This window comes from Armigeres subalbatus, chromosome 2, assembly GCF_024139115.2.
Source record: "Armigeres subalbatus isolate Guangzhou_Male chromosome 2, GZ_Asu_2, whole genome shotgun sequence".
Classification (NCBI taxonomy): Eukaryota; Metazoa; Arthropoda; class Insecta; order Diptera; family Culicidae; genus Armigeres; species Armigeres subalbatus.
The window spans coordinates 273,525,534-273,540,576 of NC_085140.1; the positions used below are offsets into that span (position 1 = coordinate 273,525,534).

Here is a 15,043-nt window from a genome sequence, read left to right on the forward strand (position 1 = left end):
TTATTTTTGTCCCGTAGTTCCATACGTTCGAAGCACTGTGAGCCGTGTCGGTAAGACGCGCACCCTAAAACGCCACCGTTTGGGCTGCACCTCAGGCGACTGACAAGGGCTTGGTGGAGGGGCTGGGAATCGAACCCATGACCGTCCGCTTATAACGCGAACGTGTAGCCAACTACGCTACGGGACCCCCCAGAGTAGTAAATTCGGGTCTCCAAATATTTCGAAAACTCGCGAAGGTAGCCATTCTGACTAGTACTTCCATGTCGATCCCAATTTTGCAATCTGATGATATCAGACTGTCAAGGTATTGAAATCTTCCGATCGTTCGACTACTTCAAAGTTTGAGGGGCAGTTCTCGATGACACTCAACCACATGGTCCTGCTGACGTTGATAGTGAGACGTCCCAAAGAAGCATACGGTCAGCTCGTTGAGCCCACTCCGCAGAAAAGAGCATTGCAGTATATAGCGTTTCGTGATCATTAGCCAAATCGGAGTCGTCTAGGTGTTTCACAAAAATAAACTGTCAAACAGCTCAAGGTATGGCACACGGTCAATCGTACCTACCAAGATCTCATCGATTACGATGAGAAGCAACAGTGGAGATAAAATGCGTCCTTACTTCACATCAGCGACTGAATGGGGTCGGTGAAGCTACAACCCTATCTGAAAATCCCTTGCATCAATGGGCGCCACACAGATTTTCGGGATTCAGACAAAAGAAATCCCTTCCGTAGTGTTGGCGCGGCAGAAAACGTAGGGAAAACACGTCACGGTCTCAATAGCAATTCCGTTTATTGGCAATAGCTTTTAAGCTAAAATATTGTTTAAGTTCAATTAGTTTAAGTTTGTTTACAAATTTTTAACTTACTTACAAGTCTGTGACTCTTAGTTTCTGGCCACTACGTATGTCTAACCGTCCTGTGATAGCTCTTCTAGTCACTCTACCTGTGTTAACATATTAACTAATCTTAGTCATTAAGTCCTTTAGTATAGTTCAGGTTTACTCACAGTCCGTACTAGATAGTTTAGGATAGTTTTAGGATTCTAATTCATTCATTCGAGCTCTGCATGAAAAATAACCTATGTTGTGTAATATCGTAATTAATTTCAGTTAATCGTAACAAACGCTAGTATAACTCACTTAAATTTATAGCGCGTTAATTAGAATTCACGCTGAGTCTTCCAAACACAATCTATCGCACTAATTATTCACGATAATTATTAGGATTATAAATTCAATAGTTTTAACAGCATGCAGCATACATTTCACAATTGCAATCAATTCTTTCTCTGACGTTTTATTATTTAGTTTTACCCACACCATCGAACCCATCGCCACTTGACGGATCTGTCATACCAGGTTGACCATCCCTATGGAGTATTTCGTTGAGAGCGTCAACGCTTGTAACGCCTGCCGCTACATTCCCCTCTCCGTAATGCTGCTTCAGTCCAGCAGGATTACCTGCAGGAATTATGTTGAGTACTGCAAGCTTGGCCACAGGACGTCGTAGAACCCCAGTAACGGTTTGAACATCCACTTGTCGTATTCGCCCATCTTTCCCGGGGATAACCTTTAGGACCTTCCCACGAGGCCATTGATTCCGTTTCTGCTCCCCTACTATGAAGACCAAATCTCCTTCTTGAATTGGCTGGGTTTCGTCGTGCCATTTCGTGCGTCGCGTCAGCACCGGAAGGTATTCTCGGATCCATCTGTACCAAAACTGATCCAGAACATAACGACACAAATTCCAACCATTCCGCAGCGCCTCTCCTTCTGTAGTTGGAACTTTCTCCGGCTGTTTGACCCCATTCGAACTTAGAAGAATGAAATGATTAGGAGTCAATGCCTCCTGATCCGATGTCTCCAAGGGCACGTACATCAACGGTCGCGAGTTGACCATTGACTCCGCATCACACAAAATCGTGTGAAAAACTTCTTCAGATGGCGCGCGAGAATGGTTGATCGACTCCATTGCAATTTTTACCGCTCTGACCATCCTTTCCCACGCACCACCCATGTGTGGAGAGGACGGCGGAATAAAGTTCCACCTCGTATTTGCATCCGTGAAGGATTCCGCCAATTCACGATTCATTGCCGCTGTTTGTTGTGCCAGCTCTCGACTTGCACCGACGAAATTTGTTCCGTGATCAGTGTAGATTTGTGTTGGGGCACCTCGACGAGAAATGAATCGACGCAACGCCAGTTTACACGATTCTGTAGATAGGGAAGCTGTTGCTTCCAAATGCACCGCCCTTATGACCAAGCAAGTGAAGAGTGCCGCAGCGCTTCACTTGACTTCGGCCAATCTTGATCATATATGGCCCGAAGTAGTCGATACCGACCAACGAAAATGGACGAACAAACGGAGTTACTCGCACTTCGGGTAATGGAGCCATTCTGGGTACGACAGGTTGAGCTTTATATACTGTGCACCACTGACACTTTTTTGTCACTTTGCGTACTAGCGTCCGGAGAGTAGAAATGTGGTACCGCTGACGTACTTCATTGACCACAGTTTCACTGTTATGATGCCCGAGCCGCCGGTGGTAATAGTCCACAATGAGCTCAGACACGCGATGGTTTTTCGGCAGGATAACCGGATATTTCGCGTCGTATGTGGATAGTGGAGATGCTTCTGTGCGGCCTTCCATGCGAACCACCCCGTACTCATCTAGAAATGGTGATAGCTGTCGAATATGACTATCTCTGTTCAATTTCTTCGCCTTCTCTTTGTTGGTTGTATTTGCTTTTCTTAGAATTAGTATTTCTTCGGCATATTCATCTGCTTGTGCAATCCGCCACAACGCCCTCTCCGCTCGAACAAAATCTTCTGACTTCAACTGGTGCCTTGCCTGCATGGCTCCTCTTTTGCCGAGTCCGCAACAACTATCTATAAATGAATACGCATACGCCGTAGTGCGGAGCATCCTTTCCCATTTGGAGAACCTACCATACTCAATGCACGGCTGTACCCTCGTTACATGATGCACGTGAATAGTTCGTAGTTCTTCCTCGGTACAGCTTGCTGATATTTGATGTTGTGGCCACTCATTCTCCGCTTGTAGGAGGAAGTCTGGTCCTGAAAACCACCGGCTATTCGAACTTAATGTAGGTCCTTTTCCCCACTTTGTTGCCTCATCCGCCACGTTTAATTTAGTAGGTATCCAGCGCCACTCTTCAGGTTGTGATTCTTCCAGTATTTCGCCGATACGAACCGCTACATATTGCCGGTACTTCCTGGCATCGGAATTAATCCAGGAAAGCACTGTTCTGGAGTCACTCCAAAAGAATCTCTGGCTTATAGTTACCGTATGGTAGTCGGCAATGGACTTCGCTAATCGGCTCCCAATAACCGCCGCTTGTAGCTCCAACCTAGGGACTGATAGTGGCTTCAGTGGTGCCACTTTTGCTTTGGAAGCGATTAATGTACATCGTGGCTGACTGTGATCAACCACACGAAAATAGGCGACGCACGCAAATGCAGATTCACTCGCATCCACGAACACATGCAGTTGCAACGATTCCAAACTTTTTCGATCGTATCCGGGGAAATAGCAACGAGGGATTCGAACTTGGCTAAGCATGGAAAGTTGCTTAATCCACCTTTGCCAGTTTATGAGAATTTCTGCTGGGATAGGCTCATCCCATCCAACTTGGGTTCTCCACAGGTCCTGAATGATCATTTTACCGTGAACGAGTAAGTTCGAAATCAACCCGAGGGGATCGAAGACGCTCATGACGAACTTCAGAATGCTTCGTTTCGTCGTATTGAGCTCATTCGCTGTTGAACCTTCGCAATCGTTTGGCAGCTTAACAGTGTATACGAATACGTCTTCATCCGGTAACCACGCCATACCAAGGACACGTTCAATTTGGCTTTCCTTGTCGATACTGAAGTTCTTCGTAGTGACTTCTGCACCTTCTCCTAGGCTCTGTAACACCACCTTAGAATTTGATCTCCAGTTCCTTAGTTGAAATCCTGCTTGTTCTTGAACCTTTCTTACATCCAAAGCCAACTTCGCCATCTCTTCTTCTGTATCACGGCTGTCTAGGTAGTCGTCCACGTAGTGGTTGTCTACTATCGCCGTCGCCGCTTCCGGAAGTTCTTCTTTCCACATACTCGCGTTCATGTTCTTCACAAAGTTTGCCGAACAGGGTGAGCAGGTCGACCCGAAAATGGCCACATCCATCACAAATACGTCGGGCTTCCTTGCTGGATCATTTCTGTATAGAAACCGCTGTGCCTGTTGATCCTCCTTCCTAATTCTCACTTGGTGATACATTTCGCGGATATCACCAGCGATCGCCACCTGTCGCTGCCGGAAACGGCATAGCACTGCAGGCAACGATGTTAAAAGGTCCGGGCCCTTCAACAGCATATCGTTCAGAGACACTCCTTTTGATTTGGCGGCTGCATCCCAAATAATACGCACCTTCCCAGGTTTACGTGGATTAGTTACCACGCCAAGAGGGAGATACCACGTACGATGTTGATCACTCTCTTCTAACTCCCGACGTGTGGCCTTGTGCGCGTAGCCCTTTTCTTGATATTCGATTATTTGCCTTTCCAAACTCACTCGTAATTCCGGATGGTTACGTAACTTTCGTTCGAGACAAAACAAACGACGTTCCGCCATACCATAACTAGACGGCAACTCGATCACGTCGTACCGCCACAGTAATCCACTTTCGTAGTGTCCATCGGCGCATTTAGTAGTCGTTCGTTCTAGAATACTCCTTGCTCTTCGATCCTCCTCTGCCTCAGGTCCACGTACGACGGATACTCCCAAGTTCTCCATTGCAAAATACTGTTTCACCATCTCATGTAATTCAGTTTCAACCACGCTTTTGCAGATATGCATAATCGGAGATACCGAATTCCTATTGGCTCCTTCGATGCTGCCGAAAATAGTCCACCCCAATCTAGATTTTGCTGCTACTGGTCCATTATGTTGTCCTTCGCGAATCTTTAGTGGCAACAACAGTTTGATGTTGTCCAATCCAATGAGAATCCGTGGTATTGCTTGTTCGTAACTCTTCACTGGGATTCCGGCCAAATATGGATAACGACAAGACAACTCTCCATACCGCAAGGTTTGCATCGGGAGATTCAGCTGGCTCACGGTGCTTGCGCCCGTCAACGGAAATATTCTGCTGCCTTCTTCTCCTGAAATCCTTAGATTAACTAACCGAGAATCAGCTTCATGTCTGGAAACTTTTGATGTCCATGTCAAGCAAAGTGGCTGCAAATCTCCAACAAGGTTCAGCTGATCGGCCACTGATTTGTCTATAAGAGTTGACGATGAACCCTCATCCAAGAAGGCATATGTGGATATTTTAACGTTTTCACCGTACAGTATTACAGGAATTATACGAAATATCGTAGAAGAAAGAAGTTTACGGTGAATGGTAACCACAGCTTCTGCTTTTGAACCCGAGGAAGTTCGTTCTGTTGCTGGCATGGCGACTGTTTGTTGACTAGGATGCAGTGATGGATGGTGTTTCTTGCCGCAATCTCCGATTCCACATATGCGAGTGGACTTGCAAGACCATTTACCATGGGGAACTAGGCAAACCGCACAAAGCTTATGTGTTTCTACAGCTTTCAAGCGATCACCAAGACTCAGCGATTTGAATTTGTAACATTCCTTGATCCGATGTCTGTTGCTTTGGCATATGTAGCAAGGCCTCTCCTGCTTCTCCATTTTTATATTATGTTGTTCGAATTTACGTGGCTCAGAAGAAATATGAGTATTGACGAACACCTTTTCTTTTCTTGGCCTTGCATTCGATCCTGATCGTCCATCATCAAAGTCACTGAAGTGTGCTATATCACTTGCAGCGGCCGTGATAGCGCTCATGTAGTCACAGAAAATCCCCAAATCCACTACTCCAACATTCTTCTTGTATACAGCCCAGTCAAGCCGAATGTGTGGCGGGGGCTTGTCCACTAGTTCATGCAGCAGTGTTGGATTAGTTAAATGTGCCTGCTGATTGGCGGCCTTGAGATGGCCAACGAGATTCTGGACTACGATTCCAAAATTGACCAACGTTTCAAACCGCTCAGCTTTCGGGGCAGAAACACTCCGTACCTTACATAGCAGCGACTGGACAAGTCGCTCTGGGCTCCCGAACAACGTCTCTAGCGTTTCCATTATTTTTGGGACCGACGAAGGTAAAAGTAAAATGCTCCGAACCGCTTCTAACGCTCTACCCTTTAAACATTTTTGCAACCTCATCAGGTTTTCAGAATGAGAGTAACCACACATGGCAGTCGAGTTACGAAAGCTGCTCACAAAAAGAGGCCATTCATCAGGATTGCCCGTAAAGACTGGAAGGTCTTTAGGCACAACCTGTCTGGCGGACAACTGCTGTTGAAATTGTCCCCACATAGCCTGCTGATTTTGCAACTGTTGCAGTTGGGTAGCATACTGTTCAGTCTGTTGGTGTCTGTGTATCGGTGCATATGGCAACGAATTCTCATGTGGGAGAAAATGCTGTGGTGGCGGGGTGTGCGACAACATTTCACGCAGCACTGATGGTGGTCGTTCTTCTATTGGAGCCCTCGATACCAGTCCAGGTACTAGCGTGTGCGGCTGATGGTCAAACGATGTGTGCATCAACGATGAATGTTGTCTACACTGCTGTTCGTTTAAACAATGAACTGATGGTTCCTGCGACGGCTGCGACACCGGTGGTGGCTGCGACGGAGGTGATACCATACTACGAAAATGCTGCTGCTGTATAGAGTTTGATCGGGGCTGCTCGAAATTTAATACTGCAGGCTGACTAACACTCGTTTCAAGTACAGATGGTTCACACACTGCTGGTAGAGAGACAGCAGCCTGAGTAGCCGGGGGCTTCGATTGGGGTTCAGGGAACAAGAAAGTCGGTAGAGGAGGGCGGGGAACTAGTTTCGATCCTATAGGTAGGGATTGTATTTGTGGTGAAATCACTGCCTGGGAATAAATTGGTTGTACCACCAACGGTCGCAGTAACGGAGGCCGTGATTGTACCGAACTGCGTGTGATCGGTTGACGGACCACATCATCAACAACAGATCGGATTGGCGTAGATGCTGTAATTGGTTCTCTCATACAAGCCAGCGAACACGCACCCTCAGCACCAATATTGCTTGCTACATCGATTACGGGTTTCGGCAAAACACTCCTTCCTGAGTCACATGTGGGGTTTGATGGTATTTTTCTTATTGCACCAGTGTTCCTAGGTAGTATCACTCTATTAATTGCAGCCACGCTAGGGCCAATCGAAATCGGCGGAAAAATCTGATCGGCATCCAAAGAGGTAGGATTCCCACCGACAGCTTCATCAACTCCTTGGATCCACTCCTGTACATTCGTGTTACGGCTATTCCGGCTTCGCCGACTTCGGCGGCTGCCAGCTTCATCATTATCAGCTTCTGCTATCAAAAGCGCGTATTTATCATCGAGATATTTCTTCTCTAGTGCAGCTTTCGCTGCCAGTGCTTTCTCATGCAACCGTTTTTCTTCTTCAAGACGTTCGAGTTGCAATTGAATCCGTGTCGATCGAGAAGTGCTGTTGGTTCGATCGGATATTGACGCTTCTTCAAAGGTTTCCGCCAGCATACAGTCCTCGCATGTCCACTTACCGTTGAGATGATCAGCTACATCCACACACGTACGATGGTACCAACGATGACATCGATCGCAAGCTACCATTCTTGCTACGTTGTTCGGCATGTTGCATTTCTCGCACTGAGGTCTCTCTGCATTGGCTTTCGCCGCTGCTCGCGTAGTAGTGGGCATCGTCGACGTGTCCTCTAGACGACCTTAATTCACTGTTGACTCTCCCCGCAGCACAGTCTCGATGAGTAGACTTCTTAAAAGAATGTTGGCGCGGCAGAAAACGTAGGGAAAACACGTCACGGTCTCAATAGCAATTCCGTTTATTGGCAATAGCTTTTAAGCTAAAATATTGTTTAAGTTCAATTAGTTTAAGTTTGTTTACAAATTTTTTCTTACTTACAAGTCTGTGACTCTTAGTTTCTGGCCACTACGTATGTCTAACCGTCCTGTGATAGCTCTTCTAGTCACTCTACCTGTGTTAACATATTAACTAATCTTAGTCATTAAGTCCTTTAGTATAGTTCAGGTTTACTCACAGTCCGTACTAGATAGTTTAGGATAGTTTTAGGATTCTAATTCATTCATTCGAGCTCTGCATGAAAAATAACCTATGTTGTGTAATATCGTAATTAATTTCAGTTAATCGTAACAAACGCTAGTATAACTCACTTAAATTTATAGCGCGTTAATTAGAATTCACGCTGAGTCTTCCAAACACAATCTATCGCACTAATTATTCACGATAATTATTAGGATTATAAATTCAATAGTTTTAACAGCATGCAGCATACATTTCACAATTGCAATCAATTCTTTCTCTGACGTTTTATTATTTAGTTTTACCCACACCATCGAACCCATCGCCACTTGACGGATCTGTCATACCAGGTTGACCATCCCTATGGAGTATTTCGTTGAGAGCGTCAACGCTTGTAACGCCTGCCGCTACACGTAGTCAATGAATATTTAGAAAATAAAGGGACACTTCTGCCGGTTTGATCTGCTCCAGAATGATGCGGAGCGGATATTACATAATAGTTGCTTCAACACTCGCATAGATAGCATAGGGTTAGCTTTGAACACCTCCGCCGAAAGTCCATCAACCTTGGGGGGCTCTTCAGACTTAGACTTGCGTCGGATGGCTGCTTTTTGGAGAACACTGACTGAGACTTGAAGAAGCTGTTCAAAGTGCTCGAACCAACACTTCAGCTGTCCAAATCAGTGAGTAATTGAGGGAATAATCTCCGGAGCTGAGCCATCCTTTCTTCGTCGGTCAGGATGTCCACATATGCCCGACTGTCCTGTCTGCAGCAGCGCCCGACTCCCACTTACAAATAAACATACCTTTGTGGGACTCCTAATTTACTCCTCTGATTCTTCCCGTTTCTCAGCGTTTGCTACTCTACGCTCCGAAATCTTCCGCCGTGTAACATATGTATGAAATCCATTATTTTCGTTTAATGCGCAGCTCATCCAAAATGTCCTCGCAGGTTTCGATAAAATCATTCTTCTGCGCTCACTTCTCTTCTACACTGCTACCTTCCAGAACATGCACTACCCCAGCTCCAAGTTCTTCAACGAACGATCTCAGTTGGATCTTCTAGTTGGTCTATGTTGATTCGTTGCCCGAACCTCTCCTCCAGCCGCTGAATCTGTGCAGTGCGTTGTCGGATCTCGTCAATTAGAAGATGATAATCAAACGTGATGCTAGCTCTGCGTTTGTTACGGACTCAAGAAGGCACCGTCTCCGTTTTCAGCTGATCCATTTCTAGAGAATCCAAATACGGGTGCGAGTGGACTTCCCAGCCGACAATACAAGGGGAGGGAAGCCGCAACAACCGGCGATAATCGCCTCCTCTACGATATTTTACGAAGTCTGATTGGAGCAAGGACAAATTGGTAGATGCCAAAGAAAGACGTGATATGTCAGTCACTCACCGATCCAACTGATCAGTTTAAATGTTGACTCGACCACTTAGAACAACTTCTTCAAGTTCTGACGACTTATCCTTATTCGTATGTAGGGAAAGCTTGGCAATTCTCTGATGGCAGCCGGCAGGACTTCGGCCCGGATGATCATGTGAGAATCATACTGTTATGCTTTGCATTATCCTGGAGCAGGTTATTGAATTTCAAATATCCCTCTATTTGGTACTGATTAGGCACGAAGAAGCCTTCGATCGTCTGATTCACACAAAAAAAACTATGGGCGTCCCAGAGAGGTCTAGACAAAATCGAGAGTCCTGTGCAATGGAGTCGCTAAAGTGAGGCAAGGATAGATGTATTGTATCTTTGTTGTTGCTCATCGTAATAGATGAAATCAAGGGCCGCTCTAGCAGCCCACCACCATAGAGTAATCGAACGACCTCGACTCAGAAGATGATACTGCTCTACCAAAGCAAAAGCGCTCTACTATGTAGAGTAAACTGAATGGCCTGGTCGTACACTCCCACTCATCAACGTCAGACCAAATCGCCGTATATGAACAACTCCATGGTAGCCGGGAAAACAGTGAGAAGTTACGTATTATGGATAACATGCCCGTTGTAAAATGGCTGTTACGTCACTTTTCCAGATTACGAGCAGTCTTGAAGTTTCTCAGAACACACACCAAAAAAATGAATCTTACATGTAACGTATTCTCTACAGCCATAGTATTTGATGACCCAATTGAAAATATGGTTGGAATTTACATCACGCATCATGCACTTTTTAAATTCATTTATCAACATATCATTTGTTACCGACCGTTTAACTTCTTGTCTCGATAGACGGAAGTTTATATGATGTAAAACGAAAATGTAAAGGAAAAGCATCATCTCACCAGTCTAACCTTGAATGTTTTCGGTAAATCGGTTCGAGTACATTTTTTCAAAGTTATTGCGTTTGTTTTAAAAGAGACATATTATGTTTTATCGAAGTGATAACGACGAAATGCGTTATAAGCAGATTGACAATGAAGTGCGGTTTAGTATCGAACATTCGCGAGTAACAAAATATTCATCGTTTTGTAAGAAATTCTGCCGCGGCTGACCGATGGTGCACAAAAATTATCCTCGCCTCGCTCGCTGCTGATGGTTAAATTTCGGAATAAACACTGATTCAATTCTCGATATGACGGCGGTGTACAAAAAAATGGTGTCGGATCGTATTTCGATGGCAAACCGACTAGTTCCTTAGTAAAGTGAAGAATGTAAGGTTCTGAGTCATATTATTTGTTTATTCGAGAATGATAAGTTGTGGCTGGTGGTGGATTTGATTAAACTCGTCGTCAGTGAACGAAGATGGGCCAACATTTGGTCACAAAATGCGAATGCAATGCAGACCAAATTAACAAAATTCAAGAGTAAGGTACGTAAATATATTTAATTTGGACGTATGATGCCGTGAACCATAAAACATAAAACACTCGTCGTTCGTCCCATTTGCAAAACAAAACCTCAATAAAATCTGAACAGTTATTGATGTGTCATGATGTAAAAGCAAGTGGCTTATTTTACATCATGGCACGTTTTTCTTCGTGTCATGTAATTTAAGACCAGACTTAAATTTATGTTTAAGATCCCGCTCTTTTATGTGCATCGGAGACAGAAAATTACATGAATATTTTTGCGAAAGGTCCAGTTCTGGCAAAAGCCTTGGCGATATCGAAGAACAGGTCAACATGCTTGCCTTCCTACGCACGCCGCCCAGACCGTCAAAGTATGTGCTGGTGCCATAGCCAGGCGAAAGGTGTTTTGACGATGACAAAGCCTTCCGTCTGTTTTCAGTCTCCTGAATCGTCGGTTAACCATCCTCTCGGCGGTCTTGGACGCGCACGAGGTCAAGGAAATTGGTCTGAACTTGATGTATCGCGGCTAGCCACGCTACTCTTCGGGACACATCGAAACATTTCTTCACTTGTCCGGGAACGTAAGGTTCACGCAAAGGTCGCGAACGAGCGGAGAAAAGGTCTTTCGCGGCCGGAGGAAGATGTTTTATCATGGATACCCCAACTCATCCGGTCCGGATGAGTTCCCCTTGCTAGTGGCAAGCGCATGGCTCAACTCGCCTGCAAAAGTTTTTCAGAGGCAGCGGGGGTCCGCGGAATAATGGTAGTGTTGAGGGCGGACCGCGAGTAGCGATAGCCTCTGGAATTCGACCGGGTACTGGGAAGTTGTTCCAGGAGGCGAAGATTCCCCGAGAGCGTTGATAACTGTGCAGGGGCAAAATAGTGCATTGCCCCGGTCGAGGTGGGTGGGGCCGCCTCGATTTATCACTTATAGCATTTTCCTGCCTCCAAAGTTCGGCGGAGGTCTGGAACGGGTTAATGTTGCGATGAAGCTTCCCATTTAGACTTCGCCTTCCTGATGATGATCTTACATTGACGACGTTTCTATAAGACTCAGGGCTTCAGGCCTGGGAGTGGTCGCTGCTGAGCCTTAGCGCAGGGCCTTGCGTCTGGCTTTAACAGCGTGGCGAGTTACCCCAGTTCAGCACCTGACGACGATGGCCGGAACGGCCACTGGATTGGGAGATAGCGAGAATCGTGCAGGTGAATTCTAGGAGCGACGAGGGAGGTTGGTCTACGCAGGCAGACGACCCAGCGCGCTCGTACTCCTCATACGCTTCATTATATTTCCAGCGGCACCTCTTGATATTATCGGGAGGGGAGCGCGATGGAAATCTGCTGGCCCGGTGCTCGATCGCCTCGAGTTGTGACGACGAGGAATAACTGGATCCACTGGGCGATACAGATGCGGCTGAGAGGACCTGCTCTTTCTGTATCGCCGGAAGGGGGTGAAGAACGGAATGTTGGACTTATTTTGCATTGAGTGCCTGGGGAGCCCAAGATGCTCAAACAGTTAGGAGTTAGATGGGAGGGCGAGATTCGTTCTGTCTAGAGGAGATTCCTGTTAGCGCTTGATTTTGCCATGCAAAAATCATTCCGACGGGACGACAATCAAAGGATCTGAACAGGTCTTTTGGTTTCTTCGTTCACTGGATGCCTGGTCTGTCCGGTCGTTCCTGGGTCTGGACTTCCGGACTACCGACGCCCCGACAATCCAGGGCTCTCCAAATGTTCCGGTTGGGGTATAGCTTCCATGTATATATATATATAATAATATCTAACTTTGATTAAATATATATATCCATACTGTTGAGGTCGAAATACGTATCTGTCAAAGTTACAAGTGGTGGAATTGAATGGGATAGTCCGAACTCGTTTTATGGCAAGTGACCCTAAACCATTGATACACTCACCAGGCAGTATCAATGTACTGGGCTGCCTTTGCTTAAATAAGACAAGTTTCAAATGCATTTAAAAACAACGCCAAAATAGTAGGCCCAGTGGCGTAGCCACGGGAGGTGGGTGAACATGGACCGGCTCATCTTCATATTGGAGTACCTCATCCCACCGTTCATAACGCATCGTTCAACTGCCTTTTGCTGTCGATTGCGAAAAGATCAATGAATATTCTGTCGCCAGAATACGATGCCGATAATGAGCCGCGCACCAACCACGAGCTAGGAATGGAACGGATCATAGGAGCTATCGCCATCATCGACATAAATAGGGAACCCGATCAAAATCGATGGTAATGAACGCAAAGAAATGGCTAACTGGAAGGGACGACGGCATTACAAAAGGAAATCCGTAAGCAATATGAGGACAGCGAGGGAATATGAAATTTTATGAAGTCGAACATAGGAAGCATTTATGCGCCTCGTTCGTCGTTATACGCGCGTGACACAAAAGATGATAATTTTTATTCACGTCGGCGGCGACACGTCTCTGACTGAGAGACTATCCGGCCCTCACTGGGTGAAGATGATCCATTTCCGCTTGCGACTTGGAATTCGTGTCTTGAACAGTGTGTTCCAAAAAGTTCAATATAAAGCGAATAATTTAAAATTCTGCCAGGATGTGGGTAAAATATCCTTATTTTTTTACATAGAATGTTCGAGATAACCACACAATATATTTGATAAGGTGTTTTACTATTAAAACCATAGCGGAATCGTTTAAACATGAAACTGTTAGACACCAACGCTCTGGATGGGATAGGTTCCATTCTTGGAGCACCCTACTATCCAATGATGAGACAAAATTTCCTTAAATGGTGGGGGAAGCAATATCAGAATGTAGAAGGTTCTGAGTTTCGGTGGTGCGCCATGGTCGCCGTCACTATTTTACTGACTCGGTTTGTTGCTTGCTGGTCTGCTGCTAATGAAGAAAACAGCATTGGCAACGATTCATGTTAAATGGAACGAAATGTTGCCTGTCTGCCATCTCGCATCGCGAGGGTGGATTCGATCAAGGAGATATACTTCCGGTCGCTTCCGGAGCGGTGTTATGACGGGAAATGGATGTGCTCTTGTGTTTGAGTTACGAGCGCAAGATAGAATACATTAAATCCGCATCGATTTCGAATAACTCAGTTCGATGCTTTGGATTACTCTGAGTCATAGTATTGTGACGAAATTTCTATTAATTCTGAACTACGGTGACGATAAAAACCATCTTTCCACATCAGCCGCTTCATTCCAAACAAATTCCATGTCCAATGTCCCACAATTTTGCGTGACTCAATCAGCCTGTTCATTCGTGTAGAAAGATATCATTCATTAAACCTGATAACCTTTAGGTGAACCCTTTTCGCCAATTCCATTTGGGCACGTGTCCCGACGGAAATCACGTTTGACAATAGAACGCGGAACCCGATACTACACCATTCCGAGTCATTAACTCACCGCATTCTCGAACTGGAGCTTGGCCATGCCCATGTTGCAGCGCATTCCGAACGAAATGATGAACCCCAGACAGGTCATCAGGGCGATGGTGAAGCGGGTTGTTTTGATGCAGGGACACTCCCGGACGTACTTGTCGATGTGTCGAACGGTGGCCGTTCGATTTCCTCGAACGAATCGGCGAATCGCCTCCGCCGTCGTCCGGCGTACCCGTGTTATCGCCACCAGGTACCATGCCGCCGCCGCCCATCTGGTCGTAGCCCTGCTTCGGCATTTCGAACTTCTCGAAGCGCATTCTGGAATGGAGCGAGAAAAGGATAATATTCATTGGTACTTTTTTATTACTAAACAATAGAGCTAAGCATTATCATGAAAAATCAAATAGAACATAATAGAAAAACATTACAATTCTGACCTATACTGACATGCTGTAATTTCGTGTTACTCTTGTTAATCTCATACTAAATACTAATCTCATAAACTAAAATCATGCGATGCATTGCATGATTTTAGTTTAATGCATCGAATAAACATTCTTTTTTTGGCTTTTACGTTTTTGGAGCGAAAACGTTTTTCTGCGAGTGAGCGATTTGATTCTGCCCGAAAACTCAAGCGTGATGTTCTTCTTGCTACACGTAGAAGACAAGTGAGTTAGCTCGTGTATAAGAATTTGATCAACAGCAAAACTGTCTTTTAATGATG

The 15,043-nt window shown here is 45.5% G+C and overlaps 2 protein-coding genes and 1 long non-coding RNA gene across 3 annotated transcripts in view; all 3 read right to left on the reverse strand.

Moving 5' to 3' along the window:
• Nucleotides 1-1,302: 1,302 nt before the first annotated feature.
• LOC134209735 (uncharacterized) lies at nucleotides 1,303-2,094 on the reverse strand. Its single transcript, XM_062685750.1, has one exon. The coding sequence runs from the start codon at nucleotides 2,092-2,094 to the stop codon at nucleotides 1,303-1,305; it is 792 nt and encodes a 263-aa protein (XP_062541734.1).
• Nucleotides 2,095-2,206: 112 nt separating this feature from the next.
• On the reverse strand, nucleotides 2,207-7,789 carry LOC134209736 (uncharacterized). The gene has a single exon (XM_062685751.1). It carries the CDS (start codon nucleotides 7,787-7,789, stop codon nucleotides 2,207-2,209), a length of 5,583 nt encoding a protein of 1,860 aa, XP_062541735.1.
• Nucleotides 7,790-14,559: 6,770 nt separating this feature from the next.
• Nucleotides 14,560-15,043, reverse strand: part of LOC134216360 (uncharacterized) — a 170,856-nt gene continuing 170,372 nt past the window's right edge. Inside the window, exon 3 of the long non-coding RNA XR_009980632.1 lies at nucleotides 14,560-14,637. This is a non-coding gene — a long non-coding RNA (uncharacterized LOC134216360). The remainder of the gene's footprint in view (nucleotides 14,638-15,043) is intronic.

Bases quoted from the DNA above. Each gene is read 5' to 3' on its own strand.
- LOC134209735 (XM_062685750.1), bottom strand. From the start codon at position 2,094: ATGAATCGTGAATTGGCGGAATCCTTCACGGATGCAAATACGAGGTGG.
- LOC134209736 (XM_062685751.1), bottom strand. From the start codon at position 7,789: ATGCCCACTACTACGCGAGCAGCGGCGAAAGCCAATGCAGAGAGACCT.